The sequence below is a fragment of the Saccopteryx bilineata genome, chromosome 4, assembly GCF_036850765.1.
Source record: "Saccopteryx bilineata isolate mSacBil1 chromosome 4, mSacBil1_pri_phased_curated, whole genome shotgun sequence".
Taxonomy (NCBI): Eukaryota; Metazoa; Chordata; class Mammalia; order Chiroptera; family Emballonuridae; genus Saccopteryx; species Saccopteryx bilineata.
In genome coordinates, this window is record NC_089493.1 from 80,487,565 (window position 1) to 80,509,619 (window position 22,055).

The 22,055-nt window shown below is 41.1% G+C and overlaps 1 protein-coding gene across 7 annotated transcripts in view; it reads left to right on the forward strand.

Annotated features, from left to right (window-relative positions):
• The window catches only part of INO80 (INO80 complex ATPase subunit), a 168,468-nt gene that overhangs the window by 105,554 nt on the left and 40,859 nt on the right, over positions 1-22,055 (forward strand). For all 7 annotated transcript variants that reach the window (XM_066277063.1, XM_066277062.1, XM_066277069.1 and 4 more), the window contains 2 exons: positions 12,645-12,785; positions 18,710-18,935. In XM_066277063.1, coding sequence (XP_066133160.1) covers positions 12,645-12,785; positions 18,710-18,935 — 367 coding nt within the window. The remainder of the gene's footprint in view (positions 1-12,644; positions 12,786-18,709; positions 18,936-22,055) is intronic.

Genomic DNA, 22,055 nt, shown 5'->3' on the forward strand with positions numbered 1-22,055 from the left:
TAGAGAAGCAAATGGGCGCTTCTCCTGTGTGCCCTGGCCGGGAATCGAACCCGGGTCCTCCGCACGCTAGGCCAACGCTCTACCGCTGAGCCAACCGGCCAGGGCCCAATTTCTTATTCAAGAACATTGGTTTTGTTTGCTTTTCAAAGAAGAGTAGATAAGGACATTTTGAACACCTAATCCTTTAGAACAAATTTCCAAAATTTATTAGTTAAGAGTATAAAAGTTAAAATTTAAGATGCATGATATTTTAGCATACATTCACACATCAAAACGACACTTCTAAATTGCATAGTCTAATTTTATAGGTTTTTAATTTTTATTTTTTTTTATTTTTATTTTTTTTAAATTTTTTTTATTTATTTATTCATTTTAGAGAGGAGAGGGAGGGAGAGACAGAGAGAGAGAGAGAAGTAGGGGAGGAGCTGGAAGCATCAACTCCCATATGTGCCTTGACCAGGCAAGCCCAGGGTTTCGAACCGGTAACCTCAGCATTTCCAGGTTGACGCTTTATCCACTGCGCCACCACAGGTCAGGCAATTTTTATTTTTTTTATTAAGTGAAAGGCAGGGAGGCAGACAGATAAACACCCACATGTACCCCAACTGGGAGCCACCTGGCAAGCCCTTCTACAAGGCAATAAATACTCTGCCCATCTGAGGCCACTGCTCTATTGCTTGGCAACTGAGCTATTTTAGCACCTGAGATGAGGCCATGGAGCCATCCTCAGCACCTGGAGCCAACTTGCTTAAACCTTTTGATCCATGGCTCTGGGAGAAGGGGAAAGAGAGAGAGAGAAGGGGGAGGGATGGAGACACAGATGTTCACTTCTCTTGTGTGCCCTGGCTGGGAATCGAACCTGGGACTTCCACATGCCAGGCTGATGAACTACTGCTGAGCCAACTGGCCAGGGCCAAGTTTTTAATTTTTTTAAAAAAAATTAATAAAAATTAGTCTATTAAAAATTAATTCATCAAATATTGACAGCAGTGCTGAGACTTAAATGTAATACTTATCTGTTTTGCTAATGTTTTAATTTGTTGCTTGGTTTTAAATACAAGATCTTGAGTTCTTTTTGTTTGTTGCTTTGTGTGGGGTAAATTTATGACGCATGTGCTTTGTGCCTTTCAGTCCTGAAATGACTTGTTTGCTGTCGTTGAGGTCTACAAAAATACGTTAGCCATTGTTTGTACAATTTATAAATCCTATGAAAGACCCCTTTGCTTAAATAGGAGTCCTACTACTGTGACATCAGAGAGAAAAATTTTTTTCACAAAAAACAAACTTATGCTTACTATTTTCAGCAAGTATCCTGAAAATATGACTTGAGAAGTATTTGCTATAATTCATAAGGTGAGCTAGAAACTCAGAAAACAAGAAACGTCTTGAAAGATTAGGAAAGGGTCAATGTATAAATGTGGGGTCTATCTTTAAAGCTTGAGGGGGTGAGAAACTTGGAGATGATAACCAAGTACCCTAAGTTACTGGAGCAGTTTAAATTTTTTTTTCTGACAAAATTAATTAGTAACTATTTGGTTTTTGTTTTTGTTTTGTATTTTTCTGAAGTTGGAAACGCGGAGGCAGGCAGACAGACTCGCGCATGCGCCCGACCGGGATCCACCCGGCACGCCCACTAGGGGGCTATGCTCTGACATCTTGGGGCATCGCTCTGCCGCAATCAGAGCCATTCTAGCGCCTGAGGAAGAGGCCATAGAGCCATCCTCAGCATCTGGGCAAACTTTGTTCCAATGAAGCCTTGGCTGTGGGAGGGGAAGAGAGAGACAGAGAGGAAGGAGAGGGGGAGGGGTGGAGAAGCAGATGGGCGCTTCTCCTGTGTGCCCTGGCTGGGAATCGAACCCGGGACTCCTGCACGCCAGGCCAACTCTCTACCACTGAGCCAACCGGCCAGGGCCTAATTAATAACTATTTGAACTCATGGTTCCAATAACCATAACTTGATTCTGAAAAGATGACCATTTGTTTTACTTTAGTAAATAACAGGTCAAGTAGAGAGACGAGGAGGAGTAGGTATAATATATTAAAATTGTTAAGCCTTTTTTCTTGTTGCCTGGGCTGTCCTTGAGATATTAACATGCATATAAGAAAGTGCATAAGGCCTGACCAGGCAGTGGCGCAGTGGATAGAGCATCAGACTGGGACGCAGACGACCCAGGTTCAAAACCCTGAGGTCGCCAGCTTGAACGTGGGATTATCTGGCTTGAGCGCAGGCTCACCAGCTTGCTTAAGCACAGTGTCACTGGCTTGAGCGTGGGATCATAGATATGATCCCATGGTCTCTTGCTTGAGCCCAAGGTCACTGGCTTGAACAAGGGGTCACTCACTCTGCTGTAGCTCTTCCCACCCATCAAGGCACATATGAGAAAGCAATCAATGAACAACTAAGGAGCCACAACAAGGAATTGATGCTTCTCACCTCTCTCCCTTCTGGTCTATTTGTCCCTATCTGTCTCTGTCTTACACACACACACACACACACCACACACACACACACACACCACACACATACACACACACAGAATTACATAAGTCATAAGTATAAATACAGCTTAATGACTTCACAAAACACTTTCAGAACTCTACTCTAGAGGCTCCTTTGTGCCCATTTCCATTCACTGTTCCTCTCAAGTACCCTCCCCAAAAGTTACTGTAGGCAAATATTTTAGTTACTTCTAGTTTTTGATACTACAAAATAGTGCTGCTAGTCCTGGCCGGTTGGCTCAGTGGTAGAGCATCAGCATGGCGTGTGGAAGTCAAGGTCACTGGCTTGAGCAAGAGGTCACTGGAGCCCCCCAGTCAAGACACGTATGAGAAAGCAATCAATGAACAACTGAGATGCCACAACTATAAGTTGATGCTTCTCATCTCTCTCCCTTTCTGTCTGTCTCTCTCTAAAAAAAAAAAAAAGTGTCAAGGGACTCCAATTAAGTTGGATATGGATGAGCACTGGTGGTGGAGGAATCACTACTAAAACCTAGAGTTCAAGAATGGATCAAGAAGGAGTGGTAAATTCTATGTCAACTTTAAAGATAATACTTTGGCATGAGATTAGGAGCTCTTTGATGGTAGGAGTGCAGAAAAAAAACAAAGGCCCAGGTACAGGGATTCACAGGGAGAAATACTGACTTGAAAGTGTAGAGAGTAGATAGTGAAGTATGACAAAAAGAAAAATAGGGCCTGACCTGTGGTGGTGCAATGTATAAAGCACAACCTGGAATGCTGATGTTGCCAGTTCGAAACCCTGGGTTTGCTGATCAAAGCACATACTAGAAGCAACTACGAGTTGATGTTTCCTGCTCCTCCCTCCACCCCTTCTCTCTCTCTCTCTCTCTCCTCTCTCTCTCTCTCTCTAAAATGAATAAATAAATCTTTAAAAAGAAGAAGAATAGGAAGCCTGACCGGTGGCGGTGCAGTGGATAGCACATTAGCCTGGGACACTGAGGTCCCCAGTTCGAAACCCCAAGGTTACCAAGTTGAGCACAGCTTCTCCTGCTTGAGCATGGGACCATCAATATTACACCATGGTCACTGGCTTGACCTCAAAGGTTGCTAGCTTGAAGCCCAAGGTTGCTGGCTTGAGCAAGGAGGGGTCACTGGCTCCCCTAGAGCTCTCTGGTCAAGGCACATATGGGAAGCAATCAATGAATAGCTAAGGTGATGCAGCTTTGAGTTGATGCTTCTCATCTCTCTTCCTTCCTGTCTCTCTCTCTCTCTAAAAAAAAAGAAGAAGAAAAAGAATCGGAAGGTATTTCAGGAAGGATAGTTGAGTTTAAGTCAAAGTTGAGTTTGTAAGAGGGAGGAAACTCAGATTTGAAAACTGAAAAGGAAGAAGGCAGCAAGAGGGAACTTGAACATAAAAAAGTCAATTGACAGAGATGCTAAAGTAGTGTTTAATTACCCAATTTATGTGGTAGAAAAATCTAGCGAATATTAGTAAGAGCTCTATAATTAACAAAAAGATACTTCTCTAACATAGCAAATGTTTTATAATGTCCAGAGAGGCAAACTAAGCTTAATTAACATGAAGAAAAGGGCACTGTTAGCAGTTGTCTTTTTTATTCTTCATTCCATTTTCTCCCACAAGTGAGAATGCAATATAGATGTTTGAGCTTTTCTTTTTTTTCCTCAGAGACAGAGTCAGAGATAGATGTTTTAGCATTTTTTATAGTCTTTCTTGACTTTGTGGTCTGCTTATTTTAGGCACCTTGTACCTATAAGTTACATAAATGTTTGCTGAATGACTTAGTGAGTGTTGGTTTATTGTATTATTGATGCTTTTTCCTTTACAACTTGGTGGTATACTTTTCATCTCAGGGAATGTCCTGCAGCCTAAAATTAAAAGTATCTTCTTACTCAGTATTTAAAATAGAATTTGTGAAGAGTTCTAACTTTTCCTTATGGGTTGGGAAATATGCGTAGCTTGTTTAGTCATTTCTTGATATTTTAAATATATATATCAGTTATTTTTGTCCTGCATTTGAGCTGAGAACTAGATGCATTTTTCTTGGCACTGAGGAATATCAGCAGGAGAAGTTAATGTATAGAAATCTCAAGAGTAATTGCAAAAAGAATTAATTGTGAATGTTAGCCCCTGTAGTAATCTATACCTACGTACCAAATTACCCTAAAACCTAGCAGCTTAAAACAATAAACATTTAATATCTCACAGTTTCTGTTGGTCAGGAACTTGGGACCAGATCAGGTAGGTGGTTCTAAGCTCTTATAAAGTCAAGATATCAGCTAGGGTTACAGGTATCTGTGAGATTGACCAGAGCCATAGGATCTGCTTCTAGGGTAGCTAATTTTCATGCCTGGCAAGTTGGTGTTGGCTGTTGACTGGAGGCTTCAGTTCCTTGCTGTGTGGACTTTTTCATGAAGCTGCTTGAGTGTCCTCATGACATGGCAGCTGGCTTCCCCCAGAGTGAGGGACTCAAGGGAAAGAGAGAGCAAGGAGGAGCCAGTGTCTTATAAGCTAGTTTTTGCGAGTCATTAAGTCTTACTCTCAGCCCAGGGGGGGGAGGGGTGTAGGCTCTACCTTTTGAAGAGAGAGGTTTCAAAATATTTGTGGACATATCTCAAAAGGACCCTACTGCTGGACTGATACATTTATATTAGTTACTTCATTTTAAAAATTGTTTTGGTATTCGCTGTCCTGAAATTTTGGCTTAGCTATAGACAAGTTCTGACTGTGACATCATGAAAGTTCTTAAACTGGAAAAGATGTTGGTATGTCTCTCTGCTCTCCAGGTCACCCATCTGTGTACAGTTTTGTTAACCAGAGCAAATGTCAGCTGTTTTTACATTAAATACAGTACAGTGCCTGGCTTTCATCTTCAACGGGAATTCATTGTTCATAAGGTCTAACTCCAGGGGAGCAAAACTTTTCCTAGCAAGCTCTGTTCTATTCGGTATTTTGCATTTTAATTGGATAAAACCAGTTTAGTTCTGATTATATAACTTTTATTATTCATAAATATAATGCTGAAGAGATGCTGTTTTTCCATTCTCTGTTTTGCTTTCTTTTGTGGTACAAGGAAGTGGAGTGCCCTTGTGTTAATATGCAAAATAAACACAAATTATGTTTCATAGTTTTGATGGAAGAACATGTGAGTTGAATCCAGATTCCGTGTTCAAGATCAGTCTTTAAAGTAAAATTTGAGGTTATTGTCAAGCAGATAGACCTGGAAAAAGAGACAGGAGAAATGCTAAAATCAGAAGCAAGTGTCAGGGATCTTTCTCTGGTATTATTCAAGTAATAATTTTGAATAAAATTCTTTTAGCTCTACCAAATTAGCTTTGAATTAATTTCTCCATACTCAGCATTATCCTCTTAAGACAGAAAATCCTTCATTCTCTTCCTTTTGGTGCCTTCATTTGTTTTATAATTAGTAGGCATTGTTTCACCAGCCTCTCTCCTAAATACAGCTTCCTATCATCAAAACAAAGTGAAGACTTTGTTCTTTTTCCTCTGAAGACAGATAGTGAGTGTTGACTTAGCTATGCGTTGTCTTGTTTTTGGTAAACTATCTCAGGTCAGATACTACTTGAGATCATATTCAGCAGTCTAACGCAATCCTGACGTCTTCCTTCCCCTAATGGATGTAATGAATCTGGACAGTGAGAACCTCTCCTCTTCCTGCTCTCCCCCACCCCCTTGCCCCAAATATTGCTATAAAACCCTTGTTCTCACCCAGCAGTGAATATTAAATTTGAATTTGATGTCACAGAGTTTAAGGAAGTACTAGTCTTCATCAAGGAACTAAGAACTAGGCTAAGGACATAAATTAGATAACCGTTTGGGTTGTTTTGAACAAAGTTTAGGGCTTTTAAAAGTCTCTTACTTGATAAGTATGATTATCTAGTATTTTCTTCTCTTGTGATGCTATGTTCTACATAATTTCATTGTGCTCCACCCTGCTTTGTTGATGAGAATTTCAAGAAGGAATAGTATTTATTTAGTTCAAAACTTTCATAAATTTATTCTCACACACCTCCCTCCCCATTGTGGCCTTTGGCCAGAACTCTTTTCTTGTACAGTTTTGCAGGGAATAAAGAACGCAAGTCTTGGCCCTGGCGGTTTGCTCAGTGGTAGAGCGTTGGTCTGGCGTGTGGAAGTCCTGAGTTCGATTCCCGGCCAGGGAACACAGGAGAAATGCCCATCTGCTTCTCCACCCTTCCCCCTCTACTTTCTCTCTATCTCTCTCTTCCCCTCCCGCAGCCAAAGCTCCATTGGAGCAAAGTTGGCCCCGGGCGCTGAGGATGGCTCTATGGCTTCCACTTCAGGCACTAGAATGGCTCCAGTTGCAACGGAGCAACGCCCCAGATGGGCAAAGCATTGCCCTCCTAGTGGGCTTGCCAGGTGGATCCTGGTCTGGCACATGCGAGAGTCTGTCTCTTTGCCTCCCCACTTCTCACTTCAGAAAAATACAAAAAAAAAAAAAAAAAAGAATGCAAGTCTTACACATATGAATCCTTTTTATTTTTAATCTTATTTTGAGAAGAATAAAGACAAAGACCAGAATCTGTAGGAAATATACCATTTGGCCATCTTTTGGGAGGGAAGAACAGATTTTATACTATAACTGGATAAATTTTACATTAAGAATGATAATTGGGCCCTGGCTGATTAGGTTAGTGCAGTGTTTGGCAAACTCATTAGTCAACAGAGCCAAATATCAATAGGACAACGATTGAAATTTCTTTTGAGAGCCAAATTTTTTAAACTTAAACTATATAGAGGTAGTTTAAGTTTAAACTTATACCTTACCAAGGTAGCACCCGCACGTGGTATTTTGTGGAAGAGCCACACTCAAGGGCCAAAGAGCCACATGTGGCTCACAAGCCACAGTTTGCTGACCAAGGGATTAGTGGATAAAGCATCGGCTTGGCATGTGGATGTCCCAGGTTAGTTCGATCCCTGGTCAGGGCAGACATGAGAAGTGACCATCTGTCATCTGTTTCTCTCCCCTTTCTTTCTCTCTTTCCTTATCACAGCCAGTGGCTCAATTAGTTCAAGCATTGGCCCCAGACAGGGCTTGCTGGGTGGATCCTGGTTGAGGCACATGCAGGAATCTGTCTCACTATCCCCCTTCTTTTCACTTAAAAAAGAAAAAAGAATGACAACCCTGGCCCGTTGGCTCAGTGGCAAAGTGTCAGCCAGTATGTGTATGTCCTGGGTTTGATTCCCAGTTAGGGTACACAGGAGAAGTGTCCATCTGCTTCTCCACCCTTCCCCTTCTTCTCTTTTTCTCTCTCTTCTCCTCCCACAGCCATGGCTCAATTAGTTTGAGTGCATCGGCCTGGGGCACTAAGGATGGCTCCCTGGAGCCTCCACTTCAGGTGCTGAAAATAGCGTGGTTGTTAGCATGATCACAGATAGGCAGAGCATCAGCCCCAGACAGGGGTTGCCAGGTTGATCCTGGTCAGGGTGTATGTGGGAGTCTGTCTCACTATCTCCCCTCCTCTCACTTGGAAAAGAAGAAAAAATTAATAAAAAAGAATGGTAATTGACAAACAGATACCAGCACTGATTCTATCTCCTTAGTCCCAATGAAACTGTTGTCATGGCCCTGGCCTGGCCAGTGGCTCAGTGGATAGAGAGCGTCAGCCTGGTGTATGGACGTCCTGGGTTCAATTTCTGTTCAGGGCACACAGGAGAAATGACCATCTGCTTATCTTCCCCTCCCTCTCCCCGTTTTCTCCCTCTTCCCCTCTCACAGCCAGTGGCTCTATTGGTTCGAGCATGGCCCCAGAACTGAGTGAGGATGCCTTGGTTGGTTCGAGTGCATCAGCCTTGGGTGCTACAAATATCTCAATACGAGCATTGGCCCCAGACAGGGTTTCCGGGTGGATCCCAGTTGGGGTTCAAGTGGGGGTCTGTCATGGTAATGGCCTACTTAGGTGTCATATGTGTTGGAAGCTTATATACTCTACAACTCTAGTAAGCCAACTTGCTCATGAAATTGGGGGCATTTCAGATTTTGCTATTTAAAATACACAAAAGGATCTAAAAATAACTTTTTTGAAAAAGTGGAATGTGTTTAAGTTCTTAACACTGTTCTCTATTAAATGCTTACAGAGCTTTGACTGACTAGTGATAAAGAATCCTCCAAACAGGAAGTTTTCAGAAACTTTTGCTAAATGTTAATTTGCAACTATAGTGTCTATCTGTCATCATTTCCTTAGATCATGAGACCTCCCAACACCCTTTGTAGAAAGCTCTGGGAACCCATTGTGTTCAGGGTTTTTCTTATTTTCCCTGCTTTGTTTGGTCACTTAGAATATCTGTGAAAATAAAAATTGATATAGTGTAGCAGTTGATCTATAAACATTACGACATTACGCCCTTTCATTTAAAGTGAGACCTTTTCTCTACATCAAAATTTGATGTGTCATTTAAGAAGAAAAATAATCTATTTCTAAATAGCAAAGACCTAATGTTAACATAGTATTCTTTTTGATTTTAAACAAGACATGGAGAGCAAAGTGTGGACCCTTCTTAAATGGGTAAGTCTGTATCTGATGAGGAAACAGATCTGTATCTGTTTTTTATGCTGTAATCTGGCAAGAATTGCACGGCTGTGGGCCTATCATTCTGTCCTATTTATTTTCATTTAAGGCTTTTACATGAGGCCAAAGATCCTACAAAAAAAGCTTGACTTCACTGCTATGTACATATGGTGGTGCTGACAGCAAGATGCATACTGCTACTGGTGTGTACAGTATACCAAGACGTTCAAGAACATAAGGAAGGGACAACAAATAGCAACACCTGTGACCACATTTTAACCAAGTCACATCTCTTATAGTGTGACATTGTTTCTTTTTTCCTAATTAGTTTTAGGACAAAATAGATTAAAGGAGTAATGAAATGAATCAGGTTTTTTTTAATTACTTTTTTTATTTTTATTTTTGGTATTTTTTTTGAAGTTAGAAGCGGGGAGGCAGACAGACAGACTCCCACATGTGTTCAACGGGGAACCACCTGGCATGCCCACCAGGGGGTGATGCTCTGCCCATCTGGGGCATTGCTCTGTTGCAGCTGGAGCCATTCTAGCGCCTGAGGTGGAGGCCATAGAGCTGTCCTAAGCGCCCAGGCCAACTTTGCTCCATTGGAGCTTTGGCTGCAGGAAGGGAAGAGAGAGACAGAGAAGAAGGAGAGGGGGAAGGGTAGAGAAGCAGATGGGTGCCTCTCTTGTGTGCCCTGACCGGGAATCGAACCCATGATTTCCACATGCTGGGCCGACGCTATACTACTGAGCCAACTGACCAGGGTAGTAATGAATCTTTTTTTCTGTCTTGTCCCCTTAAGCACCCTACATAATGGTGTTTACAGTGTCCTTTATGTTCTTTGTGACATGTTGGATTTTTCTTTGTCTAGCAGTTCATGTCATTTATGTGAAGGGAAGGTGGGTAGTGTAGAACCAAGGATTAACTATACTAAGAAAGGTTTGATGGAACCAATGTTAAAAGAAAATAATCTAGAAAAATATATGTTGAGTAAAATTCGCTGGGGGTTGTTGGGTTTCTCTAAAGCTAAGGCTATGAATGTTGAATGTTTTTAGCTAGTGAATTATTATTTTATGTTTTTTGAGGGTATGTTTGTTAATGCTGGAAACAGTAAAGCAAGGAAGGGCCTTGGAAAGAAGCAGCAGCAGAAGAGCCTCCGCGGGGCTGCTTTGGCTCCCTGGAAACGGTGGGGAAAAGAAGTGAGCCGAAACGGGTGCTGTCAGTCACTGGAAAGTCATAGGAAAATCGGCCTTAGACACAGGTTCAGGGGGTTAGATTGAGACGAGCTGCCGCTGCCCAGTACTCCCTGGTTGCAAGTTTTGTGGGGACCTTTAGAGTTTAGGAGAAAGAAAATTCACTTGAAAAGGAGATTCGAGTGAGCATGCCCCAAGGAAGGCAGGCCTGAATTATTTTGTTTTTAAATCTGGACTAGAAGAGTATGAATCACCCTGACTTAGTGACTTCCAGTGAGACCACTGTCTTAACCTAGCTCGTACGGGACAAGTGAACATGTCCTAATTTAGGAATGACCACCTCTGGAAATAGAGCTGTTGGACTTTCTCCAAAAAGGTATCCCCAATGACATACTGTGTTAAAAGAACTTCCTACAGTGAAAATTGTATCCCTTTTTATTAATAACTGTGTTTGTTGAGAAAATTAATTAAAGGAAATATTTGTTCTTTCATCTTTTACCTTTATTTTATACTATATGAGTAAAGTAAAAAACAGGTTTCTATTGGTTTTTGCCTTCTGAGAATACTTAATGTGAGGGTAACTTTAAGAGATCCCTGACAGAGTCATTGTTTAGTTATTTTTCTTTGGAAATTATTAAAGAATTCAGAAGTCCTTAGGTCAGCTACTGCTGCTACCTCAGCCAGCTGGGTGGCAGTGGACATGCTAACTAGCAGCCCTGTGCTACTAGGACTGGAGTTGGATGGCACGAGCAGGGGTTGCTAGACTTTTGTCATCTCTTCTCTCCCCCTCTAGGGAGGGGCAAGAGGAGCTGCTGCTGCTAATCAAAATTGCACTTTCAGAAAATGAAAGTTGGCTACATTTTTTTACTTTTATCTGTACATAATTAATAAGGTTTTTATGTAATATTCCTTGCTATTCAGTATTCAAAGAATTAGATGACACTCAGTCTAATAATCTTCATAATTATCCTCACACTAGACACTCAGGCGATAATGGACATAAACATGTAGAAAGATGGGTGGACTTCAGTGTAGATGCTAGCCAACATAAAGATGAATACACAGATAATGTTGAAAAACTATCAGAAGCTTAAAACTCTTTCATGGGTAATAACAAGAACCTCAACATCTATAGACAAAGGTCAAACACATCAAAGCTACATGGACCCACCATTGTACTAAAGTGTGAAGACTTGCCTATGGTTTGATTAGAAACCACTGGAGACAGCCCAACTCTACTGGAAACAGTTAAAGCCTTTCCATTTTCTTCATGACCAGTATTTAGAAGATGCTGACTGTTCCATGGAAGCAGATTAGGATACACAATTTGAGGTGACTTTTCTCAAACTATGATCCTGAAGAACTCACTTTAGGAGAAGATATGTACCGAAGAGAGAAGCCTTGAAGAGATTTGGTACTGGATTGTAACTATTGTTCTTTAGCAAAGGATGTGAGTTACTGTTCATCTTAACTACAACAGTGCATAAATTTGACTACATTGTATATTAATGTCATCTATATGGTTGTTTAAGTTATCAATCTGCCTTATTTAAGAAACCAGTAAAACACAAGTAAAGTTATCAAGAATGAAGATCCAACAATATAACATCTAACACTGAAGGAAGAACTTCCCCTGCAATGTAGAGCACTATTAGTAACACTGACAAATTCTTTGTATGTGAATATTCCATACTTTAAATCTTTCATAGGAATGGCTGTAAACTGAAGTTTTAACATGAGCTATGAAGTCTATGAAAATGTATTTTTGATACAGTAATGTAAATGAAGAATTTATCGTTAAAGTGGTGGTCAGGTAGAGGGAACTAAGGAGATATTGTTTCCTCTTTCTGGCCACTTGTACTGATGTCACCCAATAAATAAACTAGCTAACCTTGCTAGAACTACACCGCATTATGTTAGTCTACACACGTGATGCTAAACAGATTTCCCTCAAAGAAAAATTTAGAAGGAAATATTGTTAGTCCTCTTTATTTTTTAACTCAAGATATGAATTTGTATCCATGGTATAAAAATGAACCAAACTTTCCCCTACATACATACATAGTGTTTTGTCTAATAAAGGTTTTGCTATTAGCATTTATTTAACAGTGTCTCTTCCAGAAAAAGGTAGAATTAGAAATGATACTTCCTTAGGGTCCATTAATAAAACCACATTTTGAAATGTGGTTTCAAAGACCAGTATGGACTTTGTCTATATTATACATTTGGTTCTAAATCGTTTTATTAGAATTAATAATATTCACCAAAAAAAGGAATAATATTCACTAGGAAGAATTGTTTGGGTTTTGTTGTTGTTTTTGTAAGAATATTTTTAAGTCGGATGTTTACTATGTGACATTTTCCCCATTTTGATTACATTAAATATAATTATCAATGGCACTAATTTGACTTTTTGTTTTATAGTCTCTGGTATTCAGCAGCCACTGTGAAGCAGTGAGTGGCTACTCAGATCAGGTCATCCATCAGCGGAGATCAGCTACCTCCTCACTTCGTTGCTGCCTGCTCACTGATCTGCCATCTTTTTTATGTGTGGCCTGTCCACGAGTAAGTGCCACAGGAGGGAGGAGACAAAACAGATGTTATTTGAAGAAATAAACCAGTTTTCAAGGGATTCATTTCTTAAACAACTGTTTTAGCGTGTTTGATCCTTGAGAAACATATAAATCTTTAGTATTTAGAAAGGACAGCCATGCCACAGTCCTGGCTTCCCCAGACAGCACTTCTCACTTTGAACTGGGTTGGTTTAAGTATCGTTGTACAGTAGGGAGGAGTGGTTTTTCTACCCTGACCTGCTTTCTCCTCTGTAGTTCCTCTCATTTAGTCAGGGTGTCTAATCAAGCATCAGTCAGGTAGATTATCACACGACAGCAGGGTCAGGGACAGTGGAATGTTCAAGAAGGAAAGGGAGCCATTTGTCACCTGCATTGAGGTTTTTGAGGCTTTCTCAGAGGAGGGGACCAAATTGGCAGGAAAATTTTTTTTTTACATTTTATTTATTGATTTTTGGGGAGAGTGAGAAAGAGGTGGGGAGAATCAAGAAGCATTTACTCGTAGTCTTTGCTTCCTGTCTGTGCCTTGACCGGGCAAGCCCAAGGATTTGAACTGGCAACTTCAGCATTCCAGGTCAGTGCTTTATCCACTGTATCACACCACAGGTCAAGCTGGTAGAGAGATTTGATCTGGCCTTATCACCTCAGTATAGTCTCCAAATAACAAAAGGAAACAACACACTGGCATCAAGAAACTTCTTAGTCTGGCGTTTTCTCAGTTTCTTCAGTAGTGCTGCCTGAATTGTGGTTCACTAGTATGTTCCCTCTGAAAAGTTACTGTTGCGCAGGACTTGCCATTTAGCAGTCTCGCCTTATTTATAGGATGAGGGTAATTTCTATTGCGGTTTCGGCTTTGAGCAGCTGTTGGATTCTTCCTATACCCTGTTTATCAAAAGAGGGCACTGTGGTGATTGTTGACAGTATTGCCGCAAAGGCTGCCCTTGGCACACTGCAGTCATTTGCTTACATCTTCTTCTTTCTAGTCCTTACTGATCAGTGCTAGTCAGAAGCTCTCTTGCAACCTCAAAGAAGTACATGAAGGGAAGGGAGGCAGAATAGAGATGTGGCCAGACTCTGGGTTGAGCAAAAATCAAGTATCTGTCTTTTCATCTTGTTTCCTTTTGCTTTAAGGGGCAACTTACAGTTAGCCCGGAAGGTGAAAAAACACCAGACTAAGAGGCTGACATTTCTGACCTTTCTGTGTTATTTTGTTTCCTCCACTCATCGCAGCAAGTTTACTATTGTCATAGTACTATACAAAGAAAGTAGAGCCTTTTGAATCCTCCTTTATGATATCTTTCTACCATTATTTACATCAGCTTACATCCTTACTTTATTATCAAAGATAAGAATCTGGCAGAGGGTCTAAAGAAAGATGATAGTATTGAGTCCCATTAAGTCCTTTCTGCTGGGCCTTTGTTACATGAATTTGATGTCCTTGCCACTGTCATCTTCATTTGATTTACATTGACTATTCAGAAAGAATTTAGATTTTGTATGTATCCAACTCTTCAAAGCATACTTGGTCTTTGAAGTTTAAGTTGATGCAGAAAAAGGCACTTTTTCTGGGAAACATCTGAAGCCAAGTGCTTCCATAGAAATTAGCCTTCAGGCTTCATGGTTGTGTGGTTTGTTTACTTCTCATTCTCCTAAAATGATGTGTGTACCAAGAGGCTGATAAGAGGAAGTCTAGATGTTTGAAAGCAATATGTCAAAACATTTGTACTTCTCATATTCCCAGTACTTTATAGAGCTAATAAAAAGTGAACTGCCTTAAATTGTAATTGTATTTATGGACATAAAAATTCCTTGTCCATTTCAAGCCTTATAACCAACCACTCTGAAGAACAGCCCCACTCCCAAACATATTCACACACACGCTCTCCTACTGTACTTTAGAGTGTTGTTTTCTGAAGAGCTAGATGTGCGATGCTGCTATTTCCCTAAAGAACAATACACAGTAGCTTGAAGAAGACTATAATAGTGTATAAAGATGTGTCAGTCAGCAAATAGGAGAAAGCTTTTATCATTTGACTGAAGGACTCCTTTTTAACATCCTACTCAGCCCCTCCTCCCATATTTATTTGTAGGGTTTCTTCACACAGCATGTTCTAAACTAGAAAATGGGAGTGATTACCCCGTGGTTATGAGGACAGGAAAAAGTTTTAAACATGTCTGGATAATTTGTACGTACATACACAAATTCTTACCTTTCAGATCAGGGCTTGGTTGTAAGTAAGGCAACATTTCATGAGATACCTTAATTATATGATTTCTCACCCATCTGTGATGCACAGAAACTTGATTTCCTTTGAAGCCTCAACCTTTGTCTTGAGTTAAGACAAAGTAATTTTCTTGGCACATGCTATAAAAACTTGAGGAAGAACTGTGCCATTAAGGAAGGAATTATAGGAGCTGTTTTCTCATTAGCCAAGAAAATAATTCTGCAGTGGTCTTCAACTAAGACCCTGGGAATTCATCTTACAGAAAATACTGTAGCGCTTGGAGCAGTTACGCTTCCTAGAGCTAGAGCAGGAATATACATGTCCTCAGGAAGGACGCGCTGATTTATGCTAGAGGAGGCAGCCCCTGAAAATATTATAGCTTAGGAAGTTAATGAAGCAAGAGACAGAGATTAGCTTACGTGGCACTGAAGGTACTGCATTTCCATTTGAGGGGAGGGGGAGACTGGTTGTTCTTCATCTCCCGGTTCAGGAAGGCCACTTGGCCGGAGGCTGTCTTGGATAGAGCTGACTTGGAAAGCAGGGTTTAAGTAGAAATGGACTTATTTGCCCCCCTTTGGGACCTCCTGCATTTGCTGCTTACGTATTTACAAGATGACATTCTATGATTCTGCATATATCTTGATACAGGGCTCCTGCCAAAGAAGCTTATCAAAACATTAAAAAAACATTTCACTAAGAACTATGCCTTGCAAACCTCCCAGTTTCAATCCTGGACTTGGAAAGATATCAGCAAAATGAAAATTGGAAAATAGGTGGAAATTTATAACTGGAAAATGTTGGGGTTTTTGTTTTTTTTTTAAGTGAGAGGAGGGGAGAAAGTGAGACAGACTCCCACATGCACGCCAACCAGGATCCATCCAGAAAACCCATCTGGGGCCAATGCTTGAATCAACCAAAGTAGTTTTAGTGCTTGAGGCTGATGCTCAGACCAACTGAGCTATCCTCAGTGCCAGGGGCCACACTTGAACCAATCAAGCCCACTGCTTACAGGAGGGGAAAAAGAAGAGGAGGAGGAAAAGAGAAGCACATGGTTACCTCGTGTGTGTGCCCTGACTGGGAATCAAACCCAGATGTCCATATACTAGGCCAGCGTTTGGTCTACTGAACCACCAGCCAGGGCCAAGTTGGTTGGTTTTTAAACTTTTTTTTTCTTCTTTTCCAAGTGAGAGAAGGGGAGATAGAGACAGACTCCCGCATGTGTCCCGACTGGGATCCACCTAGCAACCCCCATCTGGGCCTGATGCTCTGCCCGTCTGGGGCCATGCTTGCAACTGAGCTATTTTTAATGCCTGAGGCAGAGGTTCCACGGAGCCATCCTCAGTGCTCTGGGCCGATGCACTCAAACCTATCAAGCCATGGCTGCAGGAGGAAAAGAGAGAGAGAAGCAAGAGGGGGAAAAGGAAGAAGCAGATGGTTGCTTCTCCTGTGTGCCGACTGGGAATTGAACCCAGGGCATCACACACCGGGCCAACACTCTACCACTGAACCAACTGGCCAAGGCCTATATTTAAACTATTAAAATAGCCTTGCCACTCTTCACCCTCTTCCTTCAGGCTGAATTTCTGGTTTTGATTTTTCATCTTAACTGTGGACCCAGTTTTTATACTGTATAATTCCAATGTAAGTTCTGCTCTACAAAGTAAGCAAAGAAACAAACAAAAAACTCAAAAGCTATTATCCTGGAGTATAAAATTGGCTAGTATGACTCTCTCATAAACCTAAACTTTACTCATCCAAGAGTGTGCATACTATTTGAGATACATACTTCTGTAGTCCAGATCACTGCTTCTCTAACCATTTTTATGGAATTAGCAGCTGTTGATTGTAAGGTTCTGGAACTCATACCCTAGATCAGGGGTCCCCAAACTATGGCCCGCGGGCCGCATGCAGCCCCCTAAGGCCGTTTATCTGGCCCCCACTGCACTTCCGGAAGGGGCACCTCTCATTGGTGGTCAGCGAGAGGAGCATAGTTCCCATTGAAATACTGGTCAGTTTGTTGATTTAAATTTACTTGTTCTTTATTTTAAATATTGTATTTGTTCCCATTTTATTTTTTTACTTTAAAATAAGATATGTGCAGTGTGCATAGGGATTTGTTCATAGTTTTTTTTATAGTCCGGCCCTCCAACGGTCTGAGGGACAGTGAACTGGCCCCCTGTGTAAAAAGTTTGGGGACCCCTGCCCTAGATGGTAGATGTCTGCTCTGATTCAGTATCTGCTGGGCCACTGCCAGGACAAACCATAGCAGAGAGAGACCCAATTTTTATCCGCCTACTTTGTATTTTAGTTTCTTTGCCTTTGTCGTGGGAGAAAATGAAAACTTGGAAATGAGAACAAACTCCTTTTGGAGAGGGTAGAGGGTAGAGGTAATATGTTATTACCAATACCTCCTAGTAATGTCTGTTTAAACCAATTTCTGTGTGACTGGATTTTAGACCTCTAGGGACCCAGCTTGCTGTGACCCTCTGTAGTTTGGCCTCTGGACCATAGATGGCACTGCACCCTAGCAAACTCAGGTCAGCTTCATCTGTAAGACAGAGTATCATATTCTCTGGTTATTGATAAATAATGCTCTTTCTCTGGTTTTGGTATTTTCTAGTCCCCAGCAGAGGCACCTGCAGCTCCATAGTAAGCTAACTGACTGTTTATGTGTGCCATAGCATTTTTTTTCAAGGTTCAGTGTAAGATGCTGGGATGCTTGTTAAAAATCTACATCTTTTGGCTTCTCCCATCTGAATACACAGCTGCTTATTAAGATGGGAATACATCCAGAGATAAATGAAGAAGAATAAAGCCTGTGTTTTTGTGTTGACAGGAACCTTCTGTTCTATTGGAAGAGAGAGCATTTGAGTGTTGTTGCACCTAGTAATGAGATAAGAATTTGTGCATAGTGTCTACCCTAGCCAAGGAATGAATCTGCCCTGGCCTAGGTAGCTTGGTTAGAGTGTCATCTCAAAACACCAAGGTTGTGGGTTCAATCACCAGTCAGTGCACATATAAGAATCAACCACTGAATGCATAAATAAGTGGGAGAACAAATTGATATTACTCTTTCTCATTCTTTTTTCTCTCTAAAATCAATTTTTTTAAAGTTATAGAAAAAAAGAAAGAAATGAATCTACTTCTCACAGTTGTTTTCCCCATTCTCAGCTTATGCCCTGAAAGAAAGATTCTTTTATTTTCCAAAAGGTTTGCCAATCAGCAGCTAGGTCAAGGAAGAGGAGAAAGAAGTGTTAATAAACATGGGATCTTTGCCCTAGAATCATTAAAAATAGTTTCAAGTGTACCAAGCAGTACTCTGCACTTTAATGATGGCTTCCTAGCTCCAGCTCCCTTTCTGACCTCACAATCTTATGTATGGCAAATAGAACTTTGCCAAAAGCAACATCCAGCAGTGAACGGAGGTGCAAGGCAGTGTGTGTGTGTGTCTGTGTGTGTGTGTGAGAGAGAGAGAGAGAGAGAGAGAGAGAGAGAGAGAGAATTATTCCTAACCTGGTATCCTAGTTTATTTCCAAACTCCAGCAACTCTTTGGAGCCTTAGTTTTGTTGTAGGTTCATGTTATAAGAGGTTGGCCTTTTACCTAGGAAGGCTCACTAAATTATTTTTAAAAAACCTTAGTGGGTGTGGAAAATGTGAAAAAAAAACACATCTCATTTGACTCTTTGACTGCAGGTCACTGCAGTGCCATTGGATTCTTACTGCAATGACCGAAGTGCAGAATATGAGCGGCAAGTGCTGAAGGAAGGAGGGAGTCCAGCAGCCAAGCAGTGTTTGTTGAATGGGGCCCCTGAACTGGCAGCAGACTGGCTAAATCGACGGTCCCAGTTCTTCCCAGAGCCAGTTGGAGGACTGTGGAGCATCAGGCCTCAGAATGGCTGGTCTTTCATCAGGATTCCAGGTGAGTACTCCGTTTTCTTGAAATCTGTTCCCCACTTTTGCAAGGGGAGAACCAGGGAGATGCTGCATATAGTGGTTTCAGGTATTTGTAACCCAAAAGTTTTGGCTATTTCTGCTTCTTCTGGATTATAAACTTATAGGTAAGTATATATAAGTACACTTGAGTAGAGAGAAATGTGTTCTGGACTTGAGCTTAAATACTGTCCTTTGACAAGCTTATAGCTGAGAAAGGAATGCCATCTTACAAAAGGGAGGAGACAGAAATAAACTTGGTAGGAGAGGCTCCAACTCGAATGAGTACAGTTGTCTTGTGCCATTGCCACTGGAATGAATAAGAATGTCATCACTCATAGAAAGCCTAGTTTAAGTAGCATAAACAGTGTCCTGCACGAAGCACTAGAGATTTGAATGATAACCAGAAGAAAAACAGTGGGTTTTGTGCCAAAGTGCTAGCAGATTCCCAGACCTACAGGGTCATGGTCATGGGTTGGAAAGAAACTAAGTTTTCATCTTTGCTTCAGTGAGACTACTTTTAAGGAAATTGAACACAGGGTTCATAGGCTCATATTTTTTGCTTACACCTGCTGGCAGACTGGAGCAGTAGCTGAAAGCGACCATGTTAGTTTTTGGTTGTCCAAATTCTCTGATACTTTGCTTGTATTCATCTTATTGGCATGTAGTGGAAGTAAACTAGAGCTAAGCACTAAAGAGAAAATCTGCTGTTTCTAAGAGATAACTGGATTCAGGATGTAAGGCCTGGCTTTTCCATTTTAGTGTGAACTTTGTCAAGTGTCAAGAGACTTCAGTTCAACTTGCTCTAGTGGCTTTGGGGTGCTTTGAACTGGAAGGTACCATTTTGGGTATATGAGAATAGTGTTGTAAATGGCCTCATAGCTGACTTAGAACATGTAAAGCAGTGAATGGAGATATATTGTTGGAAAATAAAGGAAAACCCTAAGTATAAAGAATGCCTGAATATTGGTGCAAATAGAGGGATAGAATCCAGCAGGTATGGAAACCACAGACTTCTAGGCAGAAGATTAACCATAGGTATTAAAAGAAGCAAGATGACACCTTATTTCTTCATTTCTCCCTTTTCATTCTGGCTGCTTAGTTCCCAGTACAGCAGTAGAAGGCTTATTGCTGGCGCTGTGGGAATCTCTTGTGGCTTTTCCTGTTCTTTGAAAGAAAAATGGACTTTGTTTAAATAGCAGGAAGTGTCTGAGTTCTTTTCGCATCGATAAAAAGCACCAGCCTCATGGGCTGTTTACTGTGAGAACCAACCAGCTCCTCACTGACCCTATTGTGCTCTGCAGACTGGCTGGGACATGGCAGCAAGGGTGGGGGGTAGGTCACTGGAACCTATATTTTCTCTCTCTTTACTCTGTACTTTTTCATTTTCTTTTTCCTTGAATTGGTTCCATTACATTCCTTGAGAGACTAACCAAAATCTTGATTTCACACATTGAACACATCTCCATGTTTCACTGGGAGAAGGATCTGCAGTCCCTTCAAAAGTCTAATCTCTTCTCCTTGGTAAAAGGAGATATTGTGTACTATGTTACCTGGTTTTACTACTATGGGATACATTCATTTTGTCTCTGAGCAGGATCTTACACTGTGATTAGTAAGAACCTATATCTAAGTGAAAATACTATAAGACTGTACCATAGAATTATGGGGAAGATTGCAAGAAAGTAGGTCTGTTTCCTTCAACATTTTTTGGAGCTCCTATTTTTAAAGAAGGGGCTGGACAAGGGTTTGGCTTGGCAGAATCAGCCTAATATCTAGGAAATTGTGCTCTTCTTGGCTCTGTGCCCTGCTTAGCAATAGGTTGTGCTGTTGTCCAGTGCAACTTGGGTAGCTCCTAAAAAATTGGGTCATGGATGCCAGACCCAGAAGACATTGGTATGTACAGAGAAAGAAACCAATTTTTCTGTATTTCTTTCTAAGGACAAATACTGGAAGCTTACTACTTCTGTCTAGTATGCTTACCAGAGAAACAGAAATACTGCTTATTGCTTATGTGTTTTAAGGCTATTGCTGAAGTCTCTTTCTTCTTAGGCCTTTCCTTAAGGGCAGTCCAAAGAAATCCACTCTGCTCACTTCCACTTCCCCCACCTACACAAGAACGGCTAGCAACAGGTACCACTTCTTACTTCTCTCAGTGCATCAGAGTTGTACCCATCCAGGTATATGCCCATCATCATTTCTGAGCTTTCTGAATCTTAGCCTCAGTTCATTCTGGTTAGTTAAATAAAGTAGATGTGGGAAGGAGGAATGTGTGGAAAACATTGAATCATGACTCTGAGATGAATTGAAATGTCTAAAAATTCAGACACAAGAGGTATGCGCTCCCTCCCAGGAGCATGCCTATACTTTTTTTCCTTCTCAAGTATGCACCTCCTGTATTCTAAGGCTCCCTTTGAGACTTGCAAGCAGGGGAGCAAGGGGCAGCAGCAGCTCCTCCTGGACTAGCCCCGAACCTGTCTCCAAGGCCCCCTTTCTCTGACTTCCCAGTGGGCCATAGCAGGCCTGCTAGGCTCTCTGGTTGCTTCTTCTATCCTAAGTGCTTCCTTGTTTCACTGTCCCCACCTTTAATGAACATACTTTCAGAAAAAAAATTTTTCAGGCACAAGACAGATTTATATATGCTTATATATTTGTGTTGAGGGAGTATATGCAAATGGAGAGAGAAGCAAACTGCTGAAATTTGGTGAGTTTAGCTTGCCCACTCTTGCTCAGTGACTGGAAAATATATAGGCCTTTTTTTTTTTCACCTTCCTGTGCTTTTAATGAGAAAAAAAAATTTATTTTCTAAAATTGGTAGCTCTATGGGGAATGTGTAGGAGCTATCCAAATTGAAGGACCATAGAGGATCCACTTAAAGGAGAAGGGCAATTGTGACAGAAGAAAACCTTGAAGTTGTTATGAAAGTGTTTCTGCCTCATCAGACTTGGAATTTATACAGGACTCCTTGTCTGGTGCCAGAGAGAGGGCTTAGCAATCGGTTCTGTCCCAGCTGCAGTCATTTGATTGTGTTGGTAAGGAGACCAACAAAAAGAAGAGCATTGCAATAATCTAAACAGGACCAAACAAAGAGGCTGAACAAAGGTGTGTG